The sequence below is a fragment of the Sus scrofa genome, chromosome 1, assembly GCF_000003025.6.
Source record: "Sus scrofa isolate TJ Tabasco breed Duroc chromosome 1, Sscrofa11.1, whole genome shotgun sequence".
Classification (NCBI taxonomy): Eukaryota; Metazoa; Chordata; class Mammalia; order Artiodactyla; family Suidae; genus Sus; species Sus scrofa.
In genome coordinates, this window is record NC_010443.5 from 92,193,137 (window position 1) to 92,205,606 (window position 12,470).

The 12,470-nt window shown below is 46.2% G+C and overlaps 1 protein-coding gene across 2 annotated transcripts in view; it reads right to left on the reverse strand.

Annotated features, from left to right (window-relative positions):
- Nucleotides 1-12,470, reverse strand: part of CD109 (CD109 molecule) — a 159,405-nt gene that overhangs the window by 111,462 nt on the left and 35,473 nt on the right. Inside the window, exons 4-5 of one of the 2 annotated variants that reach the window (XM_001927545.6) lie at nt 10,295-10,525; nt 4,108-4,233 (exon numbers count right to left, since the gene is read on the reverse strand). In XM_001927545.6, coding sequence (XP_001927580.3) covers nt 4,108-4,233; nt 10,295-10,525 — 357 coding nt within the window. Of the gene's footprint in view, nt 1-4,107; nt 4,234-5,527; nt 5,992-10,294; nt 10,526-12,470 lie in introns of those variants that run through there. The other variant, XM_021092387.1, reaches the window with a different exon arrangement.

The window sequence follows — 12,470 nt, forward strand, 5'->3', positions numbered from 1 at the left end:
CCAGAAAGGTTAACAGTATAATAAAGGACTCCTTCACTCTTATTCTACAAACAAACATGTTACAGTTGCAGAAATGCAAAGGAACCCATAAAATGTGTTGTACCAACAGGATAATAAATGGAAAAAGTGATTCAAAACATACCACTCTATCTGCACAGTCTCTACAAATCAAAGCTTTGGTGCAGCCTGTATTTTTAATACATTATCCTTCAGTAGTAATACTAAAATCTCTCCAGGTTTTTTCCTAATGATTTTTTTTCCTAACAATGTTTTTGTTTTTTCCTAAAAATTTTTTCCTTAATCTTCATGGGATTTCAAAACACTCTCCTGAAAATAAATATTTTTCTCCTCCCTACAAATTCTACTGAGAATGGGCCACTGCCTTGGGAAAATAAAAATATGGTCTACTAATGGTGGATTATTTAAATGATGAATATATTTCCTCCATAATCGTTGTTCACAGCTAAAGGAAAGGGGTTTAATAGTAAACATGGAGTCCTAGAGTGCTGTGCAGGAAGGAGTCAAGGAAAGGTCAAAACTGGAGACCAAGGCTGCTTCCCAAGCACTTCTTTGACTATACTGACCCCTTGTGGCACTTTAAGGACTTTTTTTTTCACCAAGGGATTTTTTTCCCCAAGTCGTCTGCCTTCACTTTGCATCGCCTGGGGGAGCCCCCGACAATATGAGCATAGAATCATCACCCAGTACACCTCAAAGATCCTAAATTTTATTTGCCAATTATACCTCTGTAAAGCTGGAAGGAAATACATGCCATCACCCCTAGCAACGATGGGACCAATCTGCGTGCCTTCAAAATGATAAAGATGTTTACAAGGTGGGAAAGGGGGGCTTTATACTCAGTTTGAGACCAATGGCTATTATATTGCTTTCATGCATTCATGCAACAAGTTCTGACCTCTGGCTGTGTGCAAAGCACTGCATAGGTCCTAAAGACATGGGGGAACAAGCCCTCACACAGACTCTGCTTACCAGGCCCTGCTGTCCAAGTGACAGGACTGGACCAGGAGAAACACAGAGGGCTGTGTTCAGAGGAGCAGGCCATCACAGACAATGCCTGAGGATATAGGCAGGGAGTCAGAAAAGCAGTAGAAAAACAGCAGCCCGGCAGAGGCAGCAGCCTGTGGAAAGGCTCAGGGGAAGGATGGGCAAGTTTAAGAAACTTAAGAAACAACACGTCTAAAGCATAGCGTTCAAGGGTAAGGGTACCATTAAACAAAGCCAGATTTCGTGAATGCTTTTCATTTCTCAAGCACCTCAATTTTCTTAAGAGCATGTACCTTTTTTCCATATGAAAGCAATATGACAAGCCACGAACCACTACATGAGAAACCTATAACCTCAAATCTTTCAGCCTTTCTCCGCTATTCTAGTCTCCTCTCTCCTCTGGTGCATATTCTGTGAGGCACTCACGGCACAATTTAATCCCTCGGAGGCTGCCACCCACAGGGCTGAGGTCGTCCTGCCTAGTCACTGTGCAGAGGGGGTCACTGAGTGGACAACTGAGGGCCACCAGAGGGAGCCACTGGCCCCAAAGCTCAGGCGCTTGGACTGACACAGACCGTCTTTATCTTGAGGTGGCCTAAGCGAGCCCCAAGGGGCCTCACAGACTCTGCACCTTGGGACTCCTCTGCTGTCTTCCCATGTCATGTCCTTCTGTCACCGTTGTGTAGTCACTTCACTCCTGTCATGTCAGTCATCTCCCCACAGCAATCCTGAAGATGGAGGTCAGGCTTAGCTTCCTGGCCTATTGCAGCACCATAAGCCCTCAATACGTATCTGATGGAGGATGGACAGGAGCATGGACAGACAGACAAACAGCTGATTCCTGGGGAACTATAGTGAAATCAAAAAGCAAGAACTGAGGAGTTCCCATTAAGAACCTGACAGAGTGTCCATGACGACGCAGGTTCAATCCCTGGCCTCGTTCAGTGGGATGAGGATCTGGCATTGCCGTGAGCTGTGGAGCAGGTTGCAGACATGGCTCGGATCCTATGTCGCTGTGGCTTTGGTGTAGGCCAACAGCTGTAGCTCCAATTCAACCCCTAGCCTAGGAACATCCAGATGCTACAGGTGCAGCCATAAAAAGAAAAGAAAGGGGGGAAAAAGGGAGAATTGAGAATAAAATCCTAACTCCTTAAAACTCACAATAAACTTCCTAATCCTCAGCTTCCTTTGTCCTCGGCATGCTCCAGTATCCCATTTGTCCAAATCTCCAGATACTCGAGGTTCTCCTGTACTTCCCACCTCCTCACAAGTCTTTCTCCCGCCCACATCTCACCAACGTCTACCTTTTCCTTCTTCTCTACAAGCTCAAATGTCTGGTTCACCTGTAGTTCATCACAGCTGCTGTGGACACCCATAACTGCTTGCACACCTTCTCATTTCCTCTGTGGCACAACCGCAACTCAGGCTCGGCGAGCTATTCATCCTCACGCAAATGTGCAAAAACCATGGGCTGACGAAGGGGACCTAGTTCTGCTTTTAGGATGTGGCCCAAAAAAATGCTAACTAAAGGAAAATTTTTTAACTTAACTTATGAAGTACTTGGTATGTTTATCTGACTCAGGTCGGATGCTAATGAATGATTATTCCTTCTAGGAAAGTGGTTCTCCATGGAGGAGGGAGAGGGAACATTTGGTGACATCTGGAAACATCTCTGGTTGTTAGGACTTGAAGGGAGGGGAGAGCTGCTACTGGCATTTGGTGGCTAGAGGTCACAGAGGCTGCAGCGCGTCCTACACTGCAGCCTCACAACAAAAAATTATTTACTGTCATGTCAGATGTGAGAAGCCCCATTCTAATAGATTATTTTTTAAAGCTCTCATTTGTGAATTTATATATATTTTAATAAATTCCAAAGAAAAGAATTAAGACGTATTCAAGTAATCTTCAAACACAGCACATGCACAGGAGAAAAGCTGAGACAGAGACACAAAGGGTATCTTAACGGTCCCACCCCATTATCTCAGGGCTGAGAGGTTGGCAGTAAGCAGGTGGAGAGCTCGGGAGAAAGGAGGACTGGGGAACAGAAGACTGAGATGGCTGTTTGAGGTCACTGGAATTCTTAAAACAAAGATAAAGTACATTAGACCAGTGTCATCAGAAGTCATCATTCTGAGACATAAAATTTGCCAAATATAAAAAGGAAAAAAAGGGGGGAGTTCCTGTTGCAGCTCAACAGGTTAAGAACCCTACTTGTGTCCATGAGGATGCAGTTTTGATCCCCAGCCTTGCTCAGTGGCTTAAGGATCCAGCATTCCATGAGCTGTGGTGTAGGTCACAGGTGTGGCTTAGATCCCCAGTTGCTATGGCTGTGGTGTAGGCCAGCAGCTGCAGCTAGGATTTGACCCCTAGTCTGGGAACTTCTATATGCTGCATGAGTGGGCCCTAAAGAGAAATTAAAATAAAATAAAATAAAATTTTCCAAATAATAGCTATGTATTTATTACTTAGTTTTAAAATATTCAAAGTATGCAGGAGTTCCCGTCATGGCGAAATGGTTAATGAATCCAACTAAGAGCCATTAGGTTGCAGGTTTGATCCCTGGCCTCGCTCAGTGGGTTGAGGATCCTGCGTCTCCATGAGCTGTGGTGTAGGTCGCAGATGCAGCTTGGATCCCGAGGTGCTGTGGCTGTGGCGTAGGCCGGCGGCTACAGCTCTGATTAGACCCCTAGCCTGGGAACCACCATATGCCATGGGTGCAGCCCTAGAAAGACAAAAGGACAAAAAATACAAAAAAAAAAATATATATATATATATTTATTTTATATATATATACAGTAAGTATATATTTATTTTATACATATATAGTAAGTACAATAAACATCATTTAATTAGTTTTATAATAAAATGTGAATTGTTTTAACCTTCAAATGTTACATTAAAAAACAACATTGATTATAACTCTAATATGTGATATAGGCTAACCCACTGATAGTAATAATTAATTAAAAATAAGCCACTTAAATTATCTAGAGTTCAGATAATGTTTTTCAGTTCATTGAATAAATGACTTGGGAACTATTTCTCTCGCCTGAACTATTTAAATCATTTGAACATTTCCCCCCCAAATATATCTATACTCACGTTCACTTGAACTTGGATGGACCAGTCACCAAGTATTGGATGGGAAGACAACTGGAAAGTTTTGGAAACGACTCCAAGATCACTTTGTTCTGACAACCACTGCTGGATCAAATTGGACTTAGGGTCCTACAATGAAAACCATACATGTTAAGTACATAAAGCCTGCCCATATCCACAGAGTCCTAAATGGTTCTGAATGAGGCCCTGCAGGACTCCAGACCCACCCACATCTAGGACAGAGAGAGCATTTGGCCAGTGTCGGCCCCACACTAAAAACATCAAAATTTCTTTTCAGACTCTCCTGAGAACACCTTCATTTTTCTCTGTTTTTGTTTTTGTTTTGCTTTTTAGGGATGTACCCACAGCATATGGCAGTTCCCAGGCTAGGGGTCTAATAAGAGCTGTAGCCGCCAGCCTACACCACACCCACAGCAACGCAGGATCCGAGCCACGTCTATGACCTACACCACAGCTCATGGCAACACCATATCCTTGACCCACTGAGCAAAGCCAGGGATCAAACCTGTGACTTCACAGTTACTAGTCACATTCGCTTCCACTGCACCACAGCGAGAACTCCAATTCTGCTCTACTTTTTAATTCTTGGCACCAAGTGTCCTTCTGCCAAAAACATGACAAAGACAAAACATCACCAAACCGTTGTTGCTGCTGTAGTTGAAAGAAAATCCCATGGGCTAACAGGCCCGTGTGTTAAAGGCCCCTGCCTCATCATTACCACTCAACGCCACTCAGTCACTATGCTTTTCTTTTAGGGGAGTTAGTCTCAATTATGGCTGAGAACACCAACACGCCAAGAGGTCAGGTTAGCCCTCAACTGCAAGGACCGGCATGGTCCGACATCACAGCCCCAACACGAGATGGAATTCAGGATTCAACAACAGCACTCATAGGATGTCAGCCAATGGAATGCATGAGAGACACCACTGCCTTCCCTTGCTCTCCCAGACCACCAGCTCTTCTTGCAACATTCCTCCAACCCAAGCCAGCCCAGCAGTCATCCCAGACTCTGTCCACATTCCCAGCACTGTCCACTCTGTCCCTTTAATGTCTCTGGCATGTGTCTTCTTGCCATCCTCATGTCCAGCTACCTCATCCTACTTTCTAACTATTGCAGCTCTCCCCCTCCTTCCACACTCCTCCCATACAGCTTCCCCACCCCCGAAAGTGTCATCCATCCAAACCACAAGGCTGAGACTCAGACAGAAATGCTGGCACAGCTCCTGGCATGATGCAAGCAGCGAGGAAACAACAGCCTGATGGACCACCAGGAAACAATGATTTTGTGGAGCTGCAGCCTGAGAGCCACACTCCTTGGCAGAATCTACAAGGCTTAGTAAGCTGACCCCACCTACACTTCTAGGCACGTCTTTCTCCAAATACAGATTTATCTGCAACTTACCCCCAAACGCATATGCATCTAGGCTTCTACAACTGCAGAAGGCCCTCCTGCAGAAGGGGAGGCCCTTCTGGTCCAGCTGGTGAAATAAGCTCCAACTTCATGCCTTCTACACACGCCTCCAACAGGCAGGAGTGACCACTTCCTAGTGAGCCCCTAGTGCATCTGGAGTTTGTGCTTTTGACATACGCTACTGTTTACAGTACCCGTTTGTTATCTGGGGGTTTTGGTGGTCTCTGTCATTGTTACTTTTGGGTTTCACTGTCTGTTCCCTGAACTATGAACTCCTGGTAGCAGGAATCAAATATTTCTCCTGATTCTTAATCTCTAGCCTCTAACTAGAGGGAGTGGGTTGGCCCAAGTATTAGAAACCAGAAGAAACCTCTTTCCCCAAGTCGGGGAAAGTGTGAAAACTAGGTGAGTACAATGCTGAGAACTGAGCAGGAAGTGGTCTAGGAAGGGAGAAACTAATTGTTAAAACCAAAGACCAAAAGCAGGTCAAGAATAAGCAGGTCACCATCCTTGACACGCCCTGGGGCAGCCAGCTGGCTCTCCCGCTGCAGAGTGCAAAGGATTGAAAACAAAAGAAGAAATACAAAGAGCTAATAAATACATGCTGTCTAATAATTAGGGGAATGCAAATGAAAACAATGAAAAGCCATTTTTCTTCTGTGACACTGACAAAAATAATAATTCCCAGTGTTGTGTAAAATGTACAGAAAGAATTGTGCAGAGGTACAGAGTCCACTGATGTATTATTTAGGTAAAGATGCACATTTTTCCCACGGCCCTACAAACAAAGGAAATCTGAATGGAGATCTTTGCTGACCTGGGGGACTTGGAGGGTTAGGAGTGAAGAAGATAATATCTCTTGTTTTCCCAAGCCAGTCTCGGCTCTGGGCTTGGGACCAACAAGGAAGACACAGAAAATGTAGAAACACCGGAAATCTTCACAGAGCACAGGAGGGTCTGAATAGGCAGTGTACTGCAGCATCTCAGCAGAGCCCAGCATTCACATGAGACATACACAGGACAGCCACGTGGCTGGAGACACTGGAAAGTGGTCCCTCGTGCTCCTGGAGTCCCCTCTGGATGGCCTTGGCTCTCCAGGTGCCTCCACGCAGCAGAGTGCCTGCTGCCTATGCCAGACCATTTTGGCGATAAACTCCCTGGCTGGAGAAGGCAGATCCTTCTGTCACTCCTGGGGGCCCTGGACAAAGTGTGCGTCTAGCATGAGGAATCAGAAAAACCAAATCCCTTCCACAAGGTGGCCCCTCGCTGGGCCAGGAAAGAGGTTCTGGGTTGCCCACCACTGCTCCAGGTGGAAGTGTCAGGGCACAGTCACAGGGCAGACCCCAGGCCAAAAGCACCTGCTCCAACAGGGTCATTCACTTGTACCAGGAGCAACACCTTCTTCAGGAAGGGAGGTCGGGATATAAGCCAGCATGCCAGCTGCCATCAGTCTTGAAGGCACTTATTTCCATGGTGTAAGGTCAGACTGGCTGGAGGAAGCCAGAATTAGATCAGAGATTTATTCTACCATAATAAGGCCTCTAAAGTCCCTTTGCTTCCTGAGATGGTCAGTTCCTGGGCAGGGAAAATGAATAATACCCAATAATACACTCCCGTCAAGCAGTGAAAGTGCCTGAATACATTCTGATGTCAATATTTTAGCTATATCTAGTCATTCTTGGCTCGGCGAGACAGGTCCCCAAAAGTTGGCCTCCCCCAGTTCTAAGATGCACTTCTCCATATTCGCCTGCAGGTGGTGCTGTGCTAATGAGGATAACTTTGTCCAAGTCAAAGGCTCCTGCTACACCTGACCCACTTTTTTCAGGGAAGTTTTGGCAAGAAAGCATGTCTCCCACACTGAAAGACTAGAAACATCACAGTGGTGAACCCGGGCCCACGGGACTGTGCAGATGGAGGAGTGCCAGGTGCGGGCGTTCACAGTAAGGCTCTGATCTGGCCTCTGCATGTCTCAGGCAAAGAGGTAGCTGGACCTGGTTCACGTCTGCATCCTCGCTGCTGGATGCAGCCAGCAAGAACGGCAACCATGTGCAGACTCATGTGCTGGTCCCAAAGACAGGGGCTTCCGACGGAACTTCAGTCTGAACCCCCTCCCTTCGCCAAGAGGGCTGCACATCAGCCAGGCCAGCAAGTCTCTGAGCACTTCTGGGAAAGCCCAACATGAGAGGCTGTCCAAAATTGGAGAGAGGAGCCGAAAGAATCCACAAATCAGAGGTTTCAAAGACTGACACTAGAGCATAATAGAAACAAATTTTTGCTTGTTTTTTAGGGCGGTACTGGCAGCATATGGAGGTTCCCAGGCCAGGGGTCGAATCGGAGCTACAGCTGCTGGCCTACACCTGCCAGCCTACACCACAGTCACAGCAACACTGGATCTGGGCCTCATCTGTGACCTACAACAAAGCTCATGGCAACACCGAATCTTTAACCCACTAAGTGAGGCCAGGGATAGAACCCACATCCTCATGGTTCCTAGCTGGGTTTGTTACTGCTGGGCCACAATGGGAACTCCTGAAGCAAAATTTTTTAAATGCACAGACCAGCGGTTCAGAATCAGCAGGTTTGTTTTGAGTTATTACCTAGAACAATTTACTGACAATTTACTGACACTTATTCACCTGAGATATAAAGGAGACAATGTAAAAAGACACAAGCAGACATTCACCTCTACTTATCCCATTTTCACTTACTAAATGGTTTCTGGCATTTAGTAAGTTCTCAGGATCTGTGGATAAATGATGAAGGATGGCAGGTTTCCTTCCATAAACACGTTCGGAGAGTTACATGAATTGAGAAATGCTGTTCACTCTGGTGACTTGCTTTATTCCAACAGAGCAAAGGCAGAAATTCACAGTTGCAAACTCTGAAATATACCAGTTCCATTCCAGGAATATGCTTGAGCATGCCAACCAATATGACATTTGCTACAAATACATCTGGGCTTGAAGTTATATGTATACATGTTTGTTAGCTTGACTTTTGTCCATATGTTTGCTTAGCTTATAACAACAGAGAAACTGGAGTTCCCGTGGTGGTGCAGCAGAAATGTATCCGACTAGTGTCCATGAGGATATGGGTTCAATCCTTGGCCTCGCTCAGTGGGTGGGGTGTTGCCATGAGCTGTGGTGTACATCGCAGAAGTAGCTTGAACCCAAGCTGCTGTGGCTATGGCATAGGCTGGCAGCTATAGCTCTGATTTGACCCCTAGCCTGGGAACTTCCATAGGCCACAGAGGCAGTACTAAAAAGCAAAAAAAAAAGAGAGAGAGAGAGAAAAAGAAAGAAAGACCTAAAAAATTTTAAAATAAAAAAGTTTTTTAAAAGAAACTAAGAATAGGAAGACACTGAAGTAAAAGGCCCAACTTTACCTTCCATTCTTTGTTATTCATCAGAACATTTACAATAACCACAACCGCAACCACTATCCTGACACGGGATTTTTCAGTTCTAAACTGAAGGATGTCCAGAAAATGTGGGACTCCCTGTTTTCCATCATCATCAAATGTCTATATTCCTACAACAAAGTTCATGGCAACACCGAATCTTTAACCCACTAAGTGAGGCCAGGGATAGAACCCACATCCTCATGGTTCCTAGCTGGGTTTGTTACTGCTGAGCAGGTAACAAACCCAGGTCCAGCTGCATCTCAGCTGTCCTCAGCATGGTTCTCACAGGAAGCCCTCAGTCTGCTAACCACACTGCCTCCAGAGCTCTGAGTGTTCCTGCAGTGGCAAAGGCCAAATGACTCTGCACCAGGGGGGATTCCTGTAACAGGTCATGATTAGTGAGCACGCACATGTTCCAGGCACAATTCTAAACGCTGTGCTTGAGGGGACATCTCAGTGTTGTTTTGATTTGTTTGAATCATATCACAAAAGCTTCTGTGAGGTATTATTATTATTACACATTTTACAAATAAGGAAACTGAGGCTCAGAGAGGTTAATTAGTTTCCTCAAGGTCACAGAGCTACAATCTATCCTTAGAACAGACAGTGATCCTTTTAAGATGTTCAGTCAAATTACGTTTTGTGTCTCTCCTCAGACCTCTCCAGTGAATTCTCATTTCACTCAGAATAAAATCCACCAGCCTGCCTATACCTGTCCCCTCACTTCCTGGGCATTTTTCCCCAAGGCACCTAACAAACTCCCACCTCAGGGCTTTTGCATATGCTGTTCCCTATGCTGTTCCCTCTATTTACACAGTGCCATTCTTTTGTTTCCTTCAGGGCTCTGTTCAAATAGGACTTCTCTAACAATGCTACAGAAAACAGTGAACATAAACTCCCTCTCTCTCTTATACACACACACACACACACACACACACACCCCATTCCCTTTATAAGTATTTGTGTGTTTACTGTCTGCCTACTACCCACTGGAATAAAAGCTCGATGGAATGGGGACTCAATCTATTCTGCTCACTGCCCTTTCCCTTCTGAACCTGGGACATAGAAGTTTAATAAATGTTTGACAAATAAATGAATCCAGGAGGAAGCCAGGACCAGAGCCCAACAGGCTAACTTTAAAGCCTGAGCTGTTAAGCCAGGGCTCTACACTGTCTTCCTGGAGAGACAATCCCAGGATCCCACAAGAGGGAAGCTTACCCATGGGAATTCTAAAGCACCCCTGCACCAACAACGTGAGAGAACATCCAAGAGAGCCTCGGTGAGAGGGCTAGAAACCCAGTCCCCGATTCCCACCCCAACCCCCCACACACACTTCATTTCCATCTGGTACTCACCTTAATTAGAATGTTTAAAGAGGTTTTGTAAGGCTTAAAATCTGAGAAGAGGGTAATGATCCGAAACTTCACTTCTTGCTTTGGTTTATACAGGGGCTTGTCTGTTTGAATGAAGACAGTTGTCCTCTTGGTCTCAAAGGATAAGCGCGTACTATTGGAGAATAAAACCTCGTTCTGAGCATGTCCAGTGACACGGAGCTCATACATCTCATCAGCACTATTCAGAGGTAGCTGGGAAAGCAATCAGACACATCAAGGTCAAGTTATTTTATCCCAAAAGTGTTTTTAATTACAAGTTCGAATTGAAATTTTAAATACACAGTATTATCAAAAGTAATTGCGATGTTTGAAAAATAAGTCCCTCCTGGGCACCAAAATGGAACAGTTTGTTTTCCCGCTATGGATACCCTGGGGGTTGCTCTCCAGGTAAATCCTAGGGCTCCTGGATGTTGGGAGGCATGTCCCTTAGCTGTCTGCGCAGCCACCTGGCCACTTCCTATCCCAAATGCAAACTTGCTTTGCTGAAATCAGAACACCAAGGGAGTTCCCATCTGGCTCAGTGGTTAATGAACCCAACTAGGATCCATGAGGATGTGGGTTTGATCTCTGGCCTTGTTCAGTAGATTAAGGATCCTGCACTGCCCTGAGCTGTGGTATAGGTTGCAGACGTGGCTGGGATCTGGTGTTGCTGTGGTTGTGGTATAGGCTGGCAGCTGCAGCTCTGATTTGACCCCTACCCTGGGAACTTCCATATGCCAAGGGTGGGGCCCTAAAAAAAAAAAATATCAGAACACCCAGCACCCTTCCACACTCTCCTCCATTCCCCGCCCTGAAAGGCACCTCTGCACAAACATGTCTGCTGGCCATGCCCTCTCCAGGCTCTCTTGCTGCTCTAAGGTGCACATTCCTCCTGCACCTTGTGCATTTGTCATCGTCCTGGTGAAGCTGATGTAACTGTTTCAATCACCAGTGGAGACCCTACCTTCCAGCCCTAACCAAAAGCATCACTTCACTCCCAACAATCCTTCTGATGGGGCTCGAACTCTAGGAGAAAATGTCCCAATAAAAAGGTAGAAAGAAGAGAACCCGGCCATGATGACTAAGCGAAGTCCAGCCAACTGCCCCTAACTACCCCTCCTCCACACATCTGCTATGTAAAGTTTCTCCTGCAATTACAACCCTCACTCCAGTCCGACCACCCAAGCATGGACCCAGAAGAGCTAACCCATAAAAGGCTTGTGAAACCCTTCTTCAGGGCTCAGACTCCTCCATAGAGCGATCTCCCTCTGAGTCCACCCATAATAAACCTGAGTTCTCCAACTCTCCGAGTGTTCACTTGGTTTCTTGCCAGGTAAAAGAGCTAATACGTTGCAGCCACAGAGCTGCTGGAGCTGGTTACACTACAGCTACAGGGCTGTCACTAGAGCTGATATACTACAGCCAAGGGACTGCTGGGCAGCTGCCGTAACATTTCAAGCCGGGAAACCAGGGCTTGGAAGAGAGAGGAAGCTGTACCAGATTAGGGCTGAATTTCCAACCAGGAGGAGTTACACTTCACTCTCCCAAATTTCCATCTGGTGGTCTTAAAATGTCTCCCAAGTCTCTAACCTTTCTCCCTTCAAAAAAGTGGAGTCTGGAGTTCCCATTGTGGCTCAGAGGATTAAGAACCCAACTAGTATCCATGAGGACTCAGGTTTGATCCCCAGCCCTGCTCAATGGGTTAAAGATCTGGTGTTGCTGTGGCTGCGGTGTAGGCCAGGAACGCCAGCTCCAATTCAACCCCTAGCCTGGAAACTTGCATATGTAGCAGGTGCGGCCCTAAAAAGACAAAAAAAAAAAAGGTGGAGCCTACGTACCCAGCGGCTTGCTTCTCAAGAGTAGAATTAAAAGGACAGCTTCTGCCTGGCTCTCTCTTTCCTGGGGGCAGTCAGTGCCTCGTGAAGAGGATGCTCACAAGGCCTGTGCAAAGAGAGGCCCAAATGGGGAGGGACAGAGGCCAGCAGCCACCACCCACCTTTCAGCCCATGAGCAGCAACCCTATGAGGACTGGGGAGGCCGGAGACTGGCGAGGCCCTCAGACGACTGCAGCCTCGTGAGACCCCAAGTCAGAACCACCCAGCTACGCAGCTTCCAAATTCCTGACCCACATAAACAGTGGGGATAATGAAAGCTTGTG